The 21,834-nt window shown below is 41.0% G+C and overlaps 1 protein-coding gene across 1 annotated transcript in view; it reads right to left on the reverse strand.

Moving 5' to 3' along the window:
* Positions 1-21,306, reverse strand: part of TSPAN4 (tetraspanin 4) — a gene marked incomplete at its 5' end in the record, with an annotated part of 219,856 nt that extends 198,550 nt beyond the window's left edge. Inside the window, one exon of the mRNA XM_082485192.1 lies at positions 20,974-21,306. Coding sequence (XP_082341318.1) covers positions 20,974-21,306 — 333 coding nt within the window. The remainder of the gene's footprint in view (positions 1-20,973) is intronic.
* Positions 21,307-21,834: the final 528 nt, after the last annotated feature.

Below are 21,834 nucleotides of genomic sequence, written 5' to 3' on the forward strand. Positions count from 1 at the left end.
GATTTAGTTCACTGGCCTGAGTAACAGCAGAAATGGTGCTGCTATTAAGTGAGATTTGGTGAATGTTTCTGATAACATTGTTTCCACTTAAAGCTCTAGGAGCAAGGTTGAGAAAAGTGAGCGCAACTTTTCTCTGAAATCCGGTTAGCAAGACACAAAGCACCAGGCACCGTGGGTTACTCAGTACACTTCACTTTAAACAGAGGGTTTGCCATCTGTTCTGCCCTCTAATTACAAAATATAAACCAAATATAACTCACTACTGAATCACAAAAAGTAAGCTATAGGAGATTTAAGTTCACAGGGAAAGCTCTTTATTTAATGCAGAAAGCAACTGCAAGGTTTTTCTTATGTCACCTTTCAAGCAGTAATCTAGGGAAAATTAAAGAAGAGTCTTTGTTCAGGATGCTGCCAAGCATGTTTCTGGCAATTTATCTATCTATGCAGAAGTACAATTTTACTATAATAAAATGAGTAACACAGCCATGATAGTCTAAGGACATAGATGGGACAAGCTTGTGAGAAAAAAATATCAGCCTTTATTAGAGTGATTGATAAACTTGGGGGGGGGAGGGGGTGGAATGGCGATCAAAACAACCCCACAGATTAGTTTTTGGCTATGCAATTTCTTCATTATGGATTTATATGAAAAAAAAAGGCTCGTTTATTTTTTCACCAACTATATCTGATTATAAGACTACAGTATTTCAGTTTGTTGACTGACACAGAGTCTAAGTCAGAGTGGGACTGACAGTCCTTGCATGACCTGGAATTTTGCAGACATACAGCATTTTGCTTGATCAGGAGCTCGTTGCCTTACCAGATGAATGTGCCTAATTGCTATTTCCTGAATAGATGCATGTCAGTGATAGTTAATGAAGGTGGAGATGTGGGAAAGGGTGAAGCAAAGGTAAGGAACTGTCTCTGGATTTTACAGAGTTAAACATAACCATTGCATAAACACATTTTAATACCCAGCAACTTTCACTATAACTGAGCATGTTTAGTGAAACCATATCTGATGATAGCAGGGAAAGTCTGTCAATAAAAGCCTGCATGGAGAAATGCCTGCACGGACTAGCTCTCTTACATGTAAGGAACTACAATATATCAATCACAACCCGCGTTACAAAACCAGGAACACTGACCAAGCTAAAAACCATGTACTAATCAGACTCACTGAGGATAATCTTCCGTGACCTGACTCTCCTGTACATCCTGGATTTAGACTCCAGACACATGAGGCTTATGTCAAATCAGGTCTGATCAGTTTAAAGTCGAGGAATGTAGCAATTGATACCAGCTGAAGGATGATTCTGCCAGATAACTCAGTCACTAGTTCCTGTGTATATCAGCAAAACAGCCGTTCATTAAGGGGTTGATAAAACTCCTCCTAGCACAGGTGAGGGCTCACTTTTAAGTGCCGAGAAGTTAAGATATTTGAATGGGTTTATGGGTAGAGCCTCCTGTTTGCCAAAACGTTCTCCACTGCGCAATGTTAAAGAAAAGGCAATTTCCAAAATTCTGAGCCAATAAGCAAGAGGTAACTGAAGACAAGGACAGAATACCCACAAGTGAACTAGAGTAAAACCAGACCGAAATGGAAGAGGTATATTTTGGATACTTTACATTCAGGGTATTAGGGGTCTTGAATTAAAAAAAAAAAAAAAAAGGGGGGGGGGTGGGAGGGGGGAGACACAAGCCTGGACATAGAAGCAATAAGGACCCATATACCAATATGAGAAGCTCAAGCACTAAAACAGATGAGTCTGATTACCTGCCAGTAAAAGAGGACTTTGACAAAAGAGGCAGTTCCTGAGCATGGCAGAGTGACAAAACCCAATGAATGGGATGCCATTCAGGAAGGACAGAACAGGTCATAACCACTGGGAAGGTTACTCTACTGAATGATCCTTGTAACTTACCAAGACAGTATTATTGACTGAACAGAGGGAACTGTACCTTCAGAACTACAGAGCTACAAAGTCTCCAAGCTTTAAGAGTCCACGTCTTCTAGAAAAATTACTATCTTAACCTCCAGAGCTGGCACAAATTGCCAACAAAATCCCGATCTTACTGGTGTCAGTAAAGCTTCTCACACTGGTTTCAACAGAACTGAAACACTATTCTGTGCTTTACGTATATATAGTCTTAACATGCCTAGATAAGATAACCAGAAATGCTCTGGAATAATTGCCCATTTTAGGTTTTCTGCACCTTCTCCTGAGGTGTCTGGCACAGGCTTCAGATTAGACAATGCTTGTCTAATCAAGTGCCGTAACGCTTGTGTGATGAAAAATGAATGCCAAATAAATAAAAGGGAAAAGGCTGAGGATATAGCCGATGTGGATTCATAACAATCATAACAACAATAATAAAAATCAGTTGTGATAAAACCATCTAAAGAAAATGTTTTAATTGACTCCTGCAGACAAAGAGAAGGAAGACATTCAGATGGGCAACCACTTCTGCAAAGGCAGTCAGTAGCAAATCTTCCTCTTAGGATTTTTTCCCTAAAGAAGATGAGGAGAATCTGAAGTCAGTAGGGAAAACGCTGGGTAAAAGACACAGAATCAAGGCAATTCAAACCAGCGAGCAGGCATCCGAGCAGATTGCAGCAGCAGCACTTGTTCTTCTCAAAGATCTGATGAGAGGAAATCACAGTGGAGGCATGAGCTGTGATAAGTACTGTTGATGAAAGGTTTGGAAATTATAAATAAGAGCAGTGCTTTGTAAGACATACAAATCAAAGTTACACTTTCGTATTATGAATGATACATGCAAATTTCCACACAGGTCTTCAGCGCTCTTGTACGTCCCTCACTGCCTCAACACGTCTGTACATGCAAGAGATCTTCCTGCTACCCACAATGTCTTTCAGGCAATGAGTGATGGCAAAGGGTATGGCTCCAACAGCGCTAGCTAGTGACATAATTTCTTAGTAATCAACAGTTGCGTCACATGTGCAATTAAAAGAGCATGTTTTGGTACCACAGTCCTCTCCATGGCACTTCTACCCAGATATGACATCGCTAAAAGCAGCAGGAAGAATGCTCCACAGGAACCGGCATGTTTAACCCTTCGAAGGCAAGACAGATGCCTTTCACAACCAACTGACCCACAGATTCTAAAAATTATACAAATCACATAGGAGGGGGGATGGAAGCAGCCCTGGGCACATCATCAACCACTTTAACTTGGAGAAAAAAAAAAGCACTTTGCAGTCTATTAACATCAAATGCTGCCTAAAGATCAAAATTAAGCATTTGTTAGAGACTTCCACCAAATGCAACAGTGCTACTGCCTCTGTCGCTGCTATGCTATTTAACAGGCACGTGCTCCTCTGAAACACTGGATTTGAAGTGGGGGCAGCAAGGGCAGAGGTTTCCAAATTTATGCTACATTTTTACATTGTTTCTGTAAAGCTGCTTTCACATTTTATGAATTTGGTCAAATAACTCATGAGTAAACATTTTTTAAGCTTATTCAGCTCTGCCTGATACCAGAATTAAACTCTCCCAGTTGGATGATACTTCTGTCAGGCTCACAGGTAGTAGATTAGAAGGAACTGTTAAAAACTTAGGATCAAAGGTAATTAAAAAAGACTGTCGTGTATAAACAATATCTAGACCACTGCACAAACTCTCTGGAGTGTCAAGGGCAACTATAAAGTTCAAGCCAATAATACAACTTTCTGCTTAATTAATAACATTTTCAAAAGAAGCAGACAGAAAGTTTATGGCTTCCTAGAAGAGTGCACCTACCAATTACAGAGACAAACAACCACAGCAGAGCAGAATACTCAAGAGAGACCTCATTAATAACATTTCCTTGGTGATAAAATCCTCTTGGGGATACACAGGTCCTCCGGTTCAATGGCCCCAGGTGCTGATTCTGAAGACTAAGGAAAGTACAGTCTATACAAACGAAGCAAGGAAAAAGAAAACCAGAAAATCCCTGTCAACGTTATCTACACAACTGCAACATTCACCTAAAGAACAAACCCAGCAGTGTCTACGCGCGTGCATAACTTCAGAGATGGAGTAAATTGCCAAAAGAGACAGGAAGTGCAAAACCTGAGGCTAGAAAGGGAAAGTCCCAAAGCAGGGAGTTGTGGAAGGGTATGTGGATGCCTGCCAGCCCAGCAACATCCATGTATTTCTGCGTCGTAGGTCATTTTATACAATTGCAGATCTATTCTTCTCAGATTATAAAAGTTACTCAAATTACTGGAGACACAAGAAGCCTAAACCCTCTGCAGCTGTTTTGTAAGCAGAGCTTGGTTTCTAGTTTTAAAAAAAACAATCACAAAATGAGGTGCAGCAGTAGGCACAGAGGTAGGAGCTGAAAACTAAATGCAATCTGCTAAAAGGTTATCACAGCTTTACAAGAAAACTCAGTCTTACTTTGCCATCCTCAGAGCTTTACTAGCTTGGAAAAAGGGACTTGATCAGACAACTAGAAGCAAAGCATCTAAGACTACTGAAATTACACCAGCCTTCTGCCTTTCACATAAATCCTGGATTATGTGACACCACATATGACATGGTTAACACTTCTGCTCAGTCTTGACACTTGCCAAGAGAATCACATAAGTCTGGAGTGTAAGAGGTGAGGACCCACTTTCTGAGATCCATGCCACACATGCCTTGTTCAAGGTCAAAAGCTCCTCCTGTCCTTGCTGGTAGAAGTAGGGGGCACAGATTGGAAGAAGTTGTAACTGATTGGAGAGTCTGCAGACAGAGACTTAGAATAAAACTTCAAAGGACCTCAAAGATGTTCAGCTGTAATGGAAATTCAACAGGGCATGGATATTTAAGTCATATCAGTCCTTTTCAACACACCAGGCTCAAAATTATGACTATTCTAAAACCTCCCCAGTACGGATGACTCAGTCATTCTCCATCATACAAATTATGTAGTAATTAATGACTAAATAGTGGAAACTTCTTGAAGAAGTTAAGAAACAGACAGGCTCTTCAAACACCCTCTTTTTCCTTCCTTCTACCATATGTATGTAACTATACACTCTAAATGTCATAGACCCAAAGCACAACTCTTTTGGAATCCCCTCACTTCCAGCATGGACAATGTTTTTTCTCTTCTGGCACACCTAGTAACTACCTAATAGCCTGGAATGGCTGCTATTAGATAATTGAGTTTGTAAGGAGATGTTGTTTTCCAAAAGACTAAAATTTCTGCTCTGCTGAATATTTTCACATTTTATATATAAGAAATTTTTTAAAATCATGTCTTGAATTTTAAGTAGAAAAGTAAATTAAGAAAATCCTACAAGTAAAGCTGCCTAAAATATTACATTTCATTTTTATTTAACCACTCTTCAACTTTTTTAAAAGCAATGTCTGTATTAGACAACAAAATTTTACAGTTTCACATCTAATGACGTGCAGTTAAGCTATCTGACACAAGCTAAATGCCTCTCCAGCAAGGGAGATGAGCATAGAGTCCTGCAGCACAAGCAAATGTGGTGATGCTGGCTGTGTGGAGGCATAGATTGAACTCACCGTATAAATTTTAAAACAACTATATAGAAGCAAGGGTTTTCTTTAATGATATTGCTCAAGTGGTTTTCTGAGAATGAAAATATTTATTTCCATGTCTTGGGTATTGTTTTTAATTGGATAGTAGAGGGAAATTGTTTATTTCAAATCATTTGAGACTTCCCCAGTAATGTTAGAGATAATCTTCTATTTTATCAAAAAGCATTTCAAATATAGTTCCACAGGAAGCAAATAGCCTGGTTTGTGAATTCCTAACAGGTAACCTGCCAAAAACGTCTACTGAGACTTTCTATTCCACGATATATGGATCTTGGTAAAGTAATTATTTTGTATTGTATCCCTCTTATATACACAGTGTCTCTTGCAACTCCCATCTCTTATCTTGTACTATTTATTTCAAGGAAAATTATATGATTTTCTTTTAATATCCCTAATTATTCATATAACTTGATGCATATTTTTCCCCTAGAACACAATACGCCTCTCCAATATATGTACCTACTGTTCTGGTGTAATCATTAGAACTTCCAAACCCGATAGATCTTTAAGTCTCACAGCCATTACTTGTTATTTCAAATTCTAAGCGTAATAGGATCTTGTTAGCCAAAATTGAACACCCACTCACAAAAACTCAGTTATCTCACTCTCTCATACACATGCATACACACATGCAAGCAGAGATGAAACCATTCAGATAATACAAATGTTCTGCATTGTTCACAAAACAAGAGTACATCTGGGGTGGACATTCAGCTATTGCTTCCTATAGTTCATGTTTTTTTAAGCATCTGCTTTTCCAGCTCAGGACAAAGTCAGCAGCAGCGCTGAATTGTCACAACACAGTTTTTGTAAACCTTTTGGAAGGCTCTGAAGATCCCAGAACACACATCTAAGACTTTGATAACCTTGTGAAACCTTCTTACTGTGCCTTTTAAAAAGTCCAGCTTTACCTTATGAATCCTACCTACTTCCTTGTATACCAGAAAATAGCCTCGTTCCACAATATGTGAAAGTACCAGTACACACCACTACATTCCCACCAAAATCTCTCAGTGCCAATACCAATGGAAACATTAGTGCCAAGATGAGCGAGGCCGCACTCGATCCTGTACTTGCAATACCACAGGGAGGTTCTGCTTCCTTTCCTTCTTGCCTGTGTGGAGGTACCAGTATTGATTTGCACTAGGATGTGGCACCAGCCTGAAACCCACAACACATATGCCACCTATACCACAGCAATGGCATGGGTTTCCACCTGGTCCCACTGCTTTCTTGGAGGCTGGGGCTGAGCTGAGGGCATATGGGCATCCCAGAGGCACTTCAGCAATGCTGGCACCCCTGCTGCCCCATGACAACCCCTGCAATAGAAATTATAGGGCACCTGCGCCTGTGGCTCAGGAGCTACCAGCTGGACAACCCAGTGCAGCACACAGTGACAGGCTTTTAAGCACCATCTGAGCTCTCTGGCACTGTCTGTCCTGTCTTCTGCAGCAGAAGCCACATAAACTTCGCAGCAGAGTCCATGGGTAGCTGAGGCTTAAAGGTTTGCATCTAATTAACACGCCACAGCTATTGGGAAACCAACTGTGCCCGTGGAGCTTCCCCACTTCATGAGTATTGTTTACAAAGAATGGACAAAGCATTTGGCAATAGGGACAAAAACCTAATTTGGGAACAGAACAAAGCAGGGTGTAGCTGCAGAGACAAAACCAAAATCAAACTAAAACTACTGTGTGCAGCACTGGATCTGTGAGCAACCTGCCATGTAGTAAGAAAAAGCGTTAAATTGGACTGAAGTTTGGGGAAAATTGACCTGTTTGGTAATTCCGTGGAAGATTTGACACCTCTATTGAGCAACTGAAACAGTACATAATAGCTAATTATATTTGTGATGAGAAAAAGATGGCTGTTTTACTGAGCATAATGGGGACTGAAGCCTATAACTTGCTGTGCAACCTAACAGCTCCTATTATACCAGCAGACAGCAAATCACGTGCCAAGACTGTGCGAATCCTACAGAGTCCCCAGCCCACAGACACCATATTGCCACAGAGCATTTTCACTTTTACAGACGTGATAAAAGAGGGGGAAAAAACTCCCAAACCTCAACATGTGGCAGGAATAAAAAAAAAAAAAAAAATTAACAGAGCGTTTCCAGTTAGGACATAATGAAATGATGCACAAAAAGGAGTAACTTGCAAGCAGTAACCAAAGGGAAGCAATCCAAACCCAGGTATTGATGGGATCAAATGTGACTCTAAAGCATCAAGGTCTGGCTCACATCTCACCAGTAGGATGGAGCATTTGTGCATCTGCTTGGCCATGTGATGGAGGGCAAGTGCATATGCTGCACCAAATGGTATACAGTATGACAGCACTTATTGCTTTCAACTTTCATTTTCTTTCTTCTCCTTAGTAACTTTTCATCCTACATGTATGCCAGGGAGTCATAATATCATTACTGAAATATGCTTACCCCCACATGCATGTTTCCCAAAGAAAAGCATGCCAGGGAAAAAACAATGCAAGGGCATGCTTTTGGTGTCGCAAACAATTTCATAATCCAAATTAACCCTGAGTCAAAGGCAAATCCCATAGGGACTGTGAAAAACGGTGATGTTTACAGAAATTGTAAAAACCTCATGAAACAGAAAGGAAAACCATGTTCTTTTAGAATGAAATAGAGTGACAAGAAAAAGTACAACCAGTTTGAAGAAGAACATGCCAGAGAACTTCAGATTTCTTAGTTGGCCAGTTCTGTTTGGAGTCCATGGAAAATAGGGTACAAGTGCTCAGCACAGGAGACAACAAAGAAAGTACCATACATACATAGATATATCTACTCCTCCAGCTAGTAGGGGTGAGATTTAAAATGAAGGGCCTTCTGCTGTTTTCACAATTTCACATCAAAATTATCAAGTTGCTAAAATGGATTAGGTTGCAAAAGGAAGAGCTCCTAACACATGCACAGGGAAATCCACACTGCTGTTACAGAGAATGTGACACGTAATTGGAAGCCGCTTGTGCTAAAAATACTAAGCTGGGAATTGAACGGGTTGGACATTATTTTGGAGAGAAAAATTGAAGCTGCAGTGACAAAGCATGAAGTATTTCCAAGCTCCAGCCTCAAAATAATAATTCACTGCAACTTCTCGGTAGAGCACGTGGAATCTTAGAGGAAGGTATCAGCAGCTAAGAAAACAAAGGAAATCAAAACCTGTGCTTGAAGGACGGATTCCTTAATTTTGAAAATGGAGTATTTGCTGAGAAATGAAGGCAGAGAGAAATTCAGTACTTAGAAAATGCCAGAATTTCATCTAAGGTTTTACTAGGGTAATGAAACATCCCTTTAGTGTCTGCAGTGGAAACAACAAAAAATAAAAATAATGGGACTGTCCAGTCCGTGTTTTTTCAATATTCCAGTTTAACCAGTGCAGTCATACCCTCTCTCCTTAGGAACAAGACATTCTTCTCAAAGATTGTTAGTCGATTTTTCTCCAAGAATTATCTACCTGAAGTGTATTTACAAATGGTAATTGGAGAGTGAGAAGGCATGCATGTTGTAACTAACACACACAAGAGCATATTCAAGAAGACAGACTGATAAAAGCATGGTTAAAATGTTTCAGGTCCTGAGTGAATTTACCCAAGGAATGCAAATGGAGTGGTCATATATTACACAAAGGATTCAAATGATGCTTATTCCAAATAAATAGATCCTAACTTGCCACACTGTTTCTTTGCCTCTGACTTGAACCTGAGATCTCCCTTTGGCACCGGAGCAGTAATTTTACCTGCCATAAGATCCCCTTGAAAGGTCTGTTGTTTTGCTGCCATGTTATCACGCTTTTGCAGAACGCATGCTGACATGGAAAAGGGACGCGTCCTGGTTTGAGGTAAAATAGGACCAATTTTGTTCAGTAACTTTGCTTCTTAGCTGGGCCTCTTCTAACTACTGAAATTAACTGCATATTGTGCAGACAATGTTTGTTCTCGGAGTAATAAGACCTGTGTTTGTAGTTGATGCCAAGGAATGGTATGCTGAAACACTCATGCTTACTGCTATAACAACCAAGGCCAGCTAACTTTGTTATTGCCCTGTTGGAGGGTCGGAAGTGGAAAAGGGTAGAGGGGTCCCACCTGCAGGGAGGAGCAAACAGGACAGGTGACCCAAAACTGACCAAAAGGGTATTCCATCCCATCTGCCTCGCGTTCGGTATAAAAGTTGAGGGATCAAAGGGTCAGCCCTCTTTCTTGAATGGTCAGCGTCCAAGGAGGACTCTGTCTGTTCATCTGCCTTTGATCCCAATCCGGAATCCAGATCCAGAATCCAGATCCAGAATCCAGTTCCCATCCATCATTGAGTCCAGTCTGGGCCTTCCCCAGTGCCAGTCAGTGACATGACTGTAATCCTGGGAGCTTGATATGGTTTTGTATATATTTCATTATTTTCTTTTTATTTTATTAGTAATATTTCATTCAAATAGTTTAGTTCCTTCTAAACTCATGTCTCTTTCCCTCCTCTGCCTCTCTCTGAAGAGGTGTAGGGGGGAGCATCCGTCGCTTGCCCAATGACCGGTTCAGCCTAAACCACAACAGAATGCAAGAGTTTAGCCTGGAGTGTTAATGACACTTCCCACTTTGGCTACCAGAAACACTGTGATCGTATATACCTCTAGGTTCAGCTTTCCGTAATAAGGAGCACCAGGAAGGCAACAGCCTGACTACAAAGAGTAGTATGCCTGGGTGCTCCATGGGTGACGCCGAGCTCTAACGCACCAACCAAGATGCAAATAGAGATGCCTTATCACATCTGCTGCTGTGAGAGAACGGCAAGGGCACCAAAGCAGCACAAGATACACTCAGCATGTTCTCCATGGTACAAACTGAATCCCACCGCTGACAAAAGACAAGGAACAATGAAAACCTGAAAATGAGCTCTTACTGGTTATAATAATACATACAGCTACAATGAATTGGACTCATGCACACTCAAATTGCTCCTGATTGTCTTTGCACTGAAAGACCAGCCAAAAAGTTGTCAAGTTTACATCCTTTTTTTGTACCAGGCTGTTACTGCTACACAGTTTGGGGCTTGCGAACATCAGAAAAGTGGAAAAACTCTCGTGGCTGGAGGTCATGGAGTGACCCATGAATAAACAAGAAAAATATGTCTGCTTTTTCATGCATAAAGATGCTTCAGTGTATCCTTTGGTAGTGTCAGCATGTCTACATAGGATGCATTAGACCATTTCTGGGTTCTTGACTTAAGTTTGCAAAGTCATTCTAAAACAACCAAGTATTCTGCATGGATATAACAAGTACGGAGCAGATGGTGGATGTGTTAAAAACTCTGGCCTTCAAGGAAAGGAGCTCGTAACAGATTGCAAGTGGCAGTGGAACTCGATTCACGTCCAGAGTTCCAGTTGTTTTGTTGAAGAAAATGGTATCAAACATGTCACCTCACCTCCTTCTCATTGCTGCCACCAATGGATTAGTGAAAAGATTTTTTCAGACATAAGTAAACAATTTGTGCTACAATCCTGGATAAATGTCACTTACAAAACAAGAGTATGAATTTTCAATTGGCCAATATGAAGGCAGTCTGTTTATAAACGTTTACAAACTTGACAGAAGCAATGCAGTGGATAGAATATAACTTTGTAGAAGGACTTTAGAAAAAAGTAATGTCATAAAATGGCCATGAATAACCACATCAAAAACGTGTAGTTTCCACCAGGGGGTAGGGGATGTTAAAAAATTGTTATTGAAAGACAAGCAAGACGGGTTTTTGAATGCTTAAGTGGTTCAGGACAAACTGGAGCTCTGTTTCATGTTTTATAAAAGGGCCATAAGACCATCTCACCTAGTATATACCTTCATAATAGCCAGTGGTGAATACTGAGGGAATAAAGAACATCAGCAATATCGCAAAAATGCTCTATAGTAAGATGCCCTAAAGAAAAATCCAGATGCTCAGTAGAACCAAACATGTTCATTTATGGCATTTCGCAAGGAGACTTGTACTCTTGGTGCTACTACAGGTGACTCCCAGGTTGTCACAGGAACTGTTGAAGTTGCAGGTACCACTACTGGGAGACCGCAGCACAGGAGCAGAAAATCCCCTTAGAAGGTTTGAAGCCCACGAGATTGTCTTCTATGGAGGAAACTATCAGATGAGCCTTTCCAAGCATAGCAACACAAAGAGGTACCTGGTCTTGGTGCTCGTGGAAAAATGAATGAACATACTAACTGAGAATCTAGCTCCTTCTCTGTGCTCTCCCTTCTAAATATTGTGTATTTAGGGCAAAACAACTGGCAATTAAAGAAGGTATCCACTGGCTGCTGTCTTCCCTTATTGATTAAGCTCTCACCCCTCCTTTCTCCTCCTGGGGGAAGCACCTCGATTACAGCTGAGATGGTAGTGCATAGTTTAAACCTACAGCCACTAAGCAACAACATTTTATTTCCTGCAGCCAACATTCACCTTCCCTTTACCCAGCTTCATTCTGCCTCTTCAGGTCCAGTGCCATCCGACAGCAGCGCAGAAAGCACGTTGCTGCTTTTCAGCCTTGTGGGCTAATAAAAACCCAACATCGTCAGCATGTTATACTAGCAAAGCCCCTACTGGCGGAAAAACTCATACTAGCAAAAGCACTTTTTGCCATTGCAGCCTGTACCAGTCCTCTGAACAAAACTTTCTTGGCTTGAGCACAATGTTGCTGGTGTAACTGCTGTTTATGCGAAGGCTTTGTAATCCTACCACATAGCCATTTGTTAAGAGAATGAGATTTTTGCTCCTAACTGCTAAGCCTGTTTCAAGTAAGAGACTTAGTGATTTAACGCCAAGTATTGCACCCTGTGCTGGCTGTTTGATCATTAAAGATGATCACTGTGAGAAAGAAAAGCCACGTAGGGAAAAAGAAAGTGAACTTCACATGGAAAAATAAAGTGCAAAGTGACATCTGCATGAAAGGCAGGCGGTCGGTTGGGCTTCCCTTCCTCACAGCAGTTTTCCTTGTTCTCCAAGTCTCAAACTAAATTGTGTTAGGCCCAGGGGGAAGATGGCTGTCTCTTTGAATGGAGTGGAAGCAGACACTGGGTAGTTCTACCAACAAAGCACCTACTAATGACTACAAGAGGAAGCCAAGAAAGCTCACTCCCACTGTAAGTTATATCCAGAGACCTCTACATTATCAAAGTCCCCATTGATAGAGCCAGGAATGATATACAGAAAAGAGAAGTTCCTCCCTAAACACCTCATGTAAAGAAATGTGTAAGTATGAGGTGCAGGAGGAGGAAAAGCATTACATAAGAGCCAGCACAGATTATTTGGCATGTGCAATGAACTTGTGTAATAAACAAAATCTGCACTAGTAAATCAGTATCATTTTGTGGTCATCAGATGCAATGTTTACAGGCATCAAAGAAGATGTTTTCTCAAAAAGGAGTTTCAAAATACACCTGTAGGGGAAAGGGAAGCTTTAGTAACCAGGATTTTCCTGTAAAGGATGGATTGGGGTGAAAACATGAAGATGCTTGTGAATAGGGTAGATAATCAAGTATGGCATAACGTGCACAGCAGAAACAAGAGTAGACAAAGTAATAATATAATAAGCCAGTATGGATCACAGAGACTCCAAAAATAAGATGATACAGAAATAGCTGCTGCTGCACTACTTTGAAAGTACTTGAGAACAAACAAAGGTATCATGGCCAAGGAAAGAATAAAAAGGGCTATATGACGAATCTGAAAAAGCAAGCAGAAAAAAAACAACAAACAAACAAAAAAACCCAACCAAACAAACACCCAGAAGCCTTGAAAGTCTGTGTATAAAAACTTACAAGACCAGGTCATTCTGGTCCTTTGTCCTTGTACATCAACCTTCTGTCTCATCCAAACTACTGTTTCAAATGTATGGCATCTTTAGAACAATCCTCAATTGAATCATGTTAAATTATAAGTCTCGGCATGCATTCACACTTGAAGCAGGTTGGGAGGTTTTTTGGAGGGTGTTAGTTTTTCTGTTGAAGACAGATTTAAGATGCATTACAGTATGACAGTCTAATTACAGACTGCAATTTCAATTTCATTTACTTCTGTTGCATCTTGTGACGGTTTAACATTTCCTGGAGAAACAATTACAGGACAGTACTAAGAAATACAATTTACTGTCTCCAATCTGCATGAGTATGCAGAAGTCATTCCATCCAACTCCACATTTCATTTTTGACCTAGCATTGCTTGCTTTACACTATAAATACCAGAGAGAAGTGTCTTTATGTATTTTATATAGATACTGTATATTATTCATATAGTAATTTGTATGGATTTGCTACCTTAGCCAAAAGTTATGTTCTAAATAAATAAATCATGTAGCAGTGTGTGATTTATTAACTATCACATTTGAAACAAGAACAAGAGGTAACAGGCACAAACCTGAGCATAGGAAGTTCCATCTTAACATGAGGAGGGACTTCTTCACTTTGAGGGTGGCAGAGCACTGGAACAGGCTGCCCAGAGAGGTTGTGGAGTCCCCCACTCTGGAGACATTCAAAACCCACCTGGATGCCATCCTGTGCAACCTGCTGTAGGTGAACCTGCTCTGGCAGGGGGGTTGGACTAGATGATCTCTAGAGGGCCCTTCCAACCCTGACCATTCTGTGATTCTGTGAAACAGTAGTCTCTGGAGACAAACTGAGACTGGGGGGTTATCTTCTCTGTGTGTACAGAGTTGCAAACAATCCCCTGGCCAAAAGGTTCATATTCTAAAATAAAGGCCCAAAGAGGATGAAAAGGATCTAATACACGGGCAGAGTGAACTGTGAGGTGACAGCATATGTTGTGGTAGTTACTCTGACTTTGATCATAGCCCCCATAATGAGAAATTTCATGTAAGAAAACAGCACTGGCTAGCCTTCAAAAATCTTCAAGCCAAGATACAAAGGACGAAGAATAATGATGGAAATGATCTCACCTGCCTTCTGTCTTCCTCTGTATAGTTCAAAGTATTGGCTGCAAGAGATTCAGTATCTGCTATTGTCCAGAAGAGGGAATAATGTTTGCAGCCATTTCACTCATTGCTTTAAAAAGGACAGTTTCTCACAACTGCAACCCTGTGGGTTTATCCACTGATGGGTTTCCCCAGTTTTCTGTACTACCAGTAAGTCTGAATTAGGTACAGTGGATATACTTGACAGCAAAACTTATACGCCAAGGTGCTTGCCAATACTCATGGCCAAAAATCATATCAATACATTAGCAAACCCACCTAAAGCAATGAAGCTACTCTTTGTCACGAGTAACAGAAGCAGAAGGTGGCCCAAGGCGAGCAATATGAAGATGGTATCTATTATATAGTCAACTTTAAGGTAATTTTTTTTCTTCTCTATTAAGAGCCTTCTGAGCCTGGTTTCCTAAGGAAAAAAAGATTATGAAATTGAACTATGCCAGCTGAGTACCCCACGAATAACTCATGAGTCCATTTGTCACTATTAGCCTGATTTGACAGATATGCACCCCTTCAAAGTCATTAACTTCCTAAAGGTTTTCAGAAGGTACACATTTAGGTAGCAAATGTAGCCCTTAGCAATGTCTTCACTGGGAGATAAGACTTCAGCATGATCCCCAGCCCCTATTAGACATCAGAATCCACACAGGAAAGAGACTGTATGAATGGCATCGCTATGGGAAAAGCTTTAATTGGTGCCCATATAAATCAGACATCAGGTAATACAATCATCTCTCTCTCTCGCTTGGTATCAGCCCTCAATAGTTCTGCTTCTCACGGAAATGCCATTTTTTGAAGTCTGTAATTCCCATATCAAATGACTCTCCTTTCTATAAAAGCAATGCTCCTTAAAAATACATCCTCAGAGAGCCCTCACAAAGTCAGAGGCAGAGATAAGATGTCAATCAGACTGAGCAGTTTCTGGAGGAGGTAAGTAACAAAGGAAAATCAGAGCCAGTTAGAGAAAATGACATTCTGAGGTAAACTTCCCATGTTTTAATTACACAGAAGCAAAGACTGTATTGCTGTTTAATCAAATTTTTGTTTGTCATAGATTATCTACCTGTTATACATATGAAAATACATAGCCTGTCTTATTTCTAACCAAACTGTCTTCTCAGAGCACCACCCAACTGGTAGACATGTGACTATCTTCCCTGCAGAACAGCGTGCAGCAGCGCCAACTGATAAGCTCAGTGGCATTGGATGAGTGGCAGCCCTTGAGTCATCAGAGGAGAATGTGCACAAGTAATGATGATGAGATGGTGAGCCTGCTTTTAAAATGGTTGACCGCTCTATTGGTAATTTTTTTTCCACCAACTTAAGACTGCAGCCAAGTATAACTATAAAATGATTGCCGTCCTCAGCCACTAACAATCTGTAGAGTTTCTGGCTGTTTTAGCCATCAATCTCATTCAGCTGACTGATGGAGGATGGAGGATGCAGATGAAGGACAAGAAATCCAACTCAAAAAAAATCAGCTGCTTCTCTCACTAAATTCCGCAGCTTTGGGAACAAGCTCAGCTAACAACTCTCCTCTCAAGCTAATAATGTCAGATGGCTTCCCAACGAGGTACAAAGAAATGAAGAGAAATCCCTCTGCCACCACCCTCTGGCCAAATTTGGCCAGTATCATTCAAAGACCATCCAGTGCCCCACAATGCATTTTCAGACCAAGCTGTTCCTTTTACCTGCTGCCCTGCACACTCAATCCTCCTGATATTATAAACATTTGCATAGTTCTTACAAGACATACCTGTGCCACTGAAGTTGAAGTGCAAGGAAGGAAAATTATGCCAGAAATGAGGGATTTCTCATTTTCATTACTTCCCTTCCTTCTTTCCAATTCATACAAGTAAGAAAAACTGACTGCTGGCAGTATCACTAGAGCATCAGGCCAGCAACACTCATTAGTGCAGAGCTTCCCAAACTGAGGTCCACAAACTATCAACAGCAGCAAAGCCAGAGCAAGAGACCCACAGTTGGTCCCTAGAATCAGATTAAATAGGTTCTTGGTTGTTTTTTTTTTTTTTTCCACATTGATCCTAGCACATTCACTAGTGGTACCTGCCACTTCCTTGGCTCTGTGTTTCCATACATTTCAGATTCACACTTTACATCTCAGTAGCCAAAATACATCATTCACAGGGCTGTATCAGTTGGGAATTTTATGGACCAAATCCCAAAACAAAGCAGCAGGCCCAGTACCTTGCCTCATCTCTTTAGGCAGAAAGGTGGCAAGCAGAGCTCCGGCTGCTCATCCCAGCCATAGTGTGTCCAGCAGATGGCAACTCCCAAGCTGCAAGAGAATATTATTACCCTGGGTCTTTGAGAGCCCACCTGCTGGAATTACAGTCTTCACATACCATTTTGAAGACTTCTTTATAGTGCATACAACTTCAGTATGTTTTAACAAAGGAAAGGAGACGCTTGCATAGAAATAATTAATGCTAAGTTTAATAAATAATAAACTTCTCTGTCTCCTTTATTTTTGTTGTTGTTTCCTCTCTGTAACTTGTCTTCTAACAACAGCGTTTTGCAAATTCTGTGCTTTACTGAATTTCTCTATTGGTCAAAGAAGTTGAAGAGTCAGATATAGGTATTCAGTTCTTCGATGGGTAAATCACGACCAATCTAGCTAGTTTTCTCTAGCAAAGTATCACTTAAGGAAAGCAAGAGCCACTGGAAACACAAGTACAGTTCCGTGCATTTCCTTTTTTTGAGTCTTGGAGGCTTGGGAGTTAGAAGTCAAAGAAAGTGGAAATGCTGGCATAAGCCAAGGGGGATTAAGGAGATAATATTTCTCTTTCTCAGCCCTTAGAATATACCCTACCTTTTTTTAACAAAAAGAAAAAAAAAAAAAAAGAGAAGGCAAGCAGAGCCTTGGATTACAAGCACAGAAAGAAAATAGTTCATTTTACTGACTGTGATAAAGAAACTCTGGATGTTTGGAGGACAGAATGTAGAAAACAAATGTTGTTCCCTGGGTATTTCACAGTGAAATACCAATATTTCATTATGAAATAAAAATATTCTGTTTTGTGATCATCTGAGGTGATCTTTAGTCTCTAGGGTTCAGCAATTCAACAAAAGAAAATCGAAGTCAATAAAAATAAATGAAGTCAGTAAAGTATTATGTATCAGGTGACAAAAGTTATTCTGGGATCTTACAAACCAATGCAGTGATACAATGATGGCTCCTCTACATCTGGCAATATTCCACCAAATGGCCTCTGAATGGCAATTCCCACTAGAGTGGCAGCACTGTTGTCTAATAATGTTTTGTCCATGTTTCAGGACCTTAATACACCAGAGTTGCAAATGCACCAAGAGCAATTTGTGCAGGACTCTTAATGGAGAAAAGAGCTATTCTAGGACTATCAGATTTTTTCTCTAAATTAATAGCTGCTGGTCTGCTGTACCAATGGACTGATTCAGCACCAACACTCAAAAGGCACCTCAGCATCTGACACTTGTGAAGAAGCTTTGTGTTTCTTTCAACCGTCAGAAAGGGGAGGAGAAATTTTTTCTGTTTTCACAGTTATATGACAGCTTTTAAAAATTTTACAGCATGACTGCAGCACCTAATCCAATAAAGCTTGCCAGGAACATTTAAAATCAAGGTCTCTGAGATTTTGTTTCCTATAAAATTGCCAAGCTTCTAAGAAAAGGGTCTTTTCTTCAGAAATGCAGCACCAATCCCACCGGAGTTGCACAGGGCTGAGGGATATTTTTCTGCCCCACTGTGGGAAAGACAGCTGAAAGTACTGGGAAATAGGCTGTAGGGATACACAAAATGGACTGGAGTTAATGAATAGGAACAGGAAGGAGAAAATGGAAATATGATTTTTGAAGGAAATCAAAGCATTTGCTCAAAACAGAATAAAAAGCAGGAACAACCTATAATAGGTATTTAATTCATTTAATGAAATGACTGCTCTCTATACATGGAAATAACTGCAGTTTTTATTTGGAGGTCAAAGCATGAAAAAAAAAATATTCCTCTTCCCACTTACTATTGTCTGTCACTAACCAACTACCTATAAAAGGGTGGAGGGGAAAGGTAGAGACAGCAAAACTTCGGTAAGCATGTACACAAAGAGAAATCCTGTCTTCTTGCAGAGATGCTTCTCCTTTAATTTCAGAAAGTAAAACATGACAAATAACTGACAACAACTTGAAAAACAAAACAGCAGCATCATCAACCTGTAATCATTCCAAGATTTTTGATCACTAGAAATGGATTTTTTTTCTGCTTTTACTAAAGATAGGTCAGCTTAAGCCAATACTTTTTAAAATCATCTCTTTTTAGTTACTTCCTCCGCTGTGAGAAGGTGAAGAGCTGCATCTATTATAACTGCATGCTGTGCAAACCTCATTTGGACATGATCATCATCAATCACTCCTGCTGTGCAGGTAGCATGTGAAAGAGAAACAAAACAGAAATCGTGCTGCAGTATTTGACACCACCCACTCCCCTGCTCATACACTTTAGTTCATGAAGAGCCCAGTTGGCATATGGTTATTCTCTTGTTTTGGGACCCCTCTCTTTTCTCTTCCTCCAAGCATTTGAGAATAGCTTTGACGGTTTTAGGGAAAAGACAAAACCCCTTCCTTTTCTCTCAAAGGATTAAGGCTTTCCTACTGAAAAGTATGCCAAAGACATATTATTATTTGCCATCTTCCCTTTGTAAATACAGACACATTACTTGCAGCAGTACCTCTTATCATATGCATATGCTTCAGTGGAAGATGAATATTGTAAAAGGAATCAGAATGCAATGAGTATCCTTTGTGGCAGTGCCATGCATAGTCCTGAAAAGAGCTAGTAATGCCAGCATCCTATGGCATTTTTCTAGCACACACTTCAACTAGCTGTCAGTGCTATAATCTCAACCAGGGACAGTCGGTTTAGCCACAAAAAAAAAATAAAAAAGCCACCAAAAAAAAAAAAAAAGAAAGATAGCGCTTGCCTTTTTCAGAAAGGACTGGAGTAAGCTGCAACAAATATTAGACAATATTTATAAACACAGAAGCAACCAGAGTCAGAGTCGAAAGACAGACTACAGTCTTACCAACACTTTCTACCATCTTATCTGGAGTATAAAGAGAACACCCTCTGTGTGTTTAACTGCTCTGGTTAGTACCATGCCAATTCAGTGGATTTGCACTAGTTTATCACATCCTGACTTCTTGGTATGACTCAGGTAAGCAGAAGTTGCCTGCACTTTGTGTTTTCTGATGCACCAGCACTGCAGCATGCTTGGTTTTAAACAGCTGTACAGCAGCGCACACTAGAGAACAGCTCTTTCCATCTCACAGCTTTCCAAGTACCTCCGACAATTCATGAGAGCACAGACAATTGGTAATATGGACATGGTAACATCCAATTGCAAACACGCACCCCTTCCTTAAGTGTCAGGACAGAAGCAGTGTTGATTCACAATACCCCTTATTTCCCTCAGCCTCTTAATAAACCACTCTCAAGAACGAGACATTTAAAGGCACCTCCTAAGGACCTCGCAACAGACCCTCCCACATACAAAGCTGGATGGGAGACGTTGAACTAGAAATCACTTCCTCCCCTCTCCTAGCAATCATGCTACTTCCTTTTTTACAGGATAAACAGTATTTGTAACCTGAACCCCCCACTGAGCTACTTTAGTCTCTATCTACAGTCTGTGCTCCATTTCATGGCAGTGAAATGCCCAACCACCCTGCTGTTGACAGCCACCTCACTTACTAGAAAGATGATGCGGAGATGCACACCCAAACGACCCATCACAGTGTCCTGCTGACACACGCATGCCCTGTAGTGATTTGACAAACTCTTGTCACAGAGTAGCAGCCCCAGAAGAAGTGAGGAAGTCTCTGTTTTCCCTCCACTCTTCAGAGCCACATCTTCAGGGGGGAATGGCAACGCTAGGACCCATCACTGACTGGGACAGAGATTGATCACCTGGAGATTCCTGATACAGACTTTAATGTTGTGGTGTACTGAGTGTGCCATCCACGATACAGCAATGGATGTGAGCACGTACTCAACTGTAAAATCATGAATGGCCTCACTGATTCCTCTAAGATTATGCATGACTTTTGAGGCAAGCACACACGAGAATGAAAGATCAAGGCAACAAAAGGAGTGTACGGCTCTCACTGGAACAAAGTGATGAAGGCATTCATGCAATTGGCCTCTATAAACACATTCTTTTGCCTTGTATCATGGTTTTGAAACACAGCTGAAGGCCAGGAAACGAGAGGGTGAGGAAACCCTCAGCAGGTTGTCCACACAAATTAACGAGGCCACAGAAAGGATAGCCTATGCACCACTTTGTTCAACTTCCAAGTTTGAACTCCAAGTTTAAAAGCAGCAACAAGTTCACCTTCCATCTTAGTAAGCAGACAAATGCAACTGTCTCGCTGTTCAAACATGTACTCACCCAGAAGAGAAGGTTGAAGACAAACATTAGGTACTTGATACACTGCAGGCAGTTGTGAGCCATGCTGCACCTCTTCAGTTCTAGGAGAAAAATAAATGAGAGATCCAGGTAAAAGACAACGTACTTGTTTCCCTTGGGGGACGTGTACTTAGCCTTGGTGGCCTTTGGGCCTGGGTTGGTATGAAATCCAAAAAAAGAGTTGCTGGCAGCCCCAAACTGGCCGCCATACATGCTGCTGTAGCGACGAAAGGTGCCATTTGGGAAACTATAATCCTTGCTGTCCAGGGAAGGGCTCCTGTGATAGGTCGACTCATCAGTGCTAGACCTGCGCATGGTGGCTTCAGCTTGTCCTGTCGCAACTGCTGCTCTGACAATCGTCGGATGTCAATGGTGCAGGTGAAAGGTTTGTAGTTTTCTTTCCTCCTCCTTGCTATGAATCCCCTATTGCTTTGCACCAGCTGTTCTTTTGTCTGCCATCCTGTCAAGGAGTTACGCGTGCTGTACGGCAGTAAAGTTGGCGAACTGAAGTCTGCTTAGCCAGGAGTTAGGAAGCAGTGTGTTTCCACATGAGAAAGACTTCTGCACAAGTAAACATTCCCTCTGGTGTCACAGTCGTCCCTCCCTGCCCACCCCACTACCAGAGAAGAAAAAAAGAGAGAGAGATATACTGTACCCAAAGCAATGAATTTAAAAAAAAAGGAAGCGTGATCTTGTTTGGATCGCAAATGCCATATAAAACCCCAGCTCCACATGCCACACACAGACAAGAGAGTGCCGCTGCACAAGACTCGAGGGCAAGGGCAGGAATCATCCAAAAGGCAAGCAGCTCCCGTGGCCCTTTCCCCTTCGCCACATTGCTCT

Source organism: Vanellus vanellus, assembly GCF_965231255.1.
Source record: "Vanellus vanellus genome assembly, chromosome: 6".
NCBI classification, from domain to species: domain Eukaryota; kingdom Metazoa; phylum Chordata; class Aves; order Charadriiformes; family Charadriidae; genus Vanellus; species Vanellus vanellus.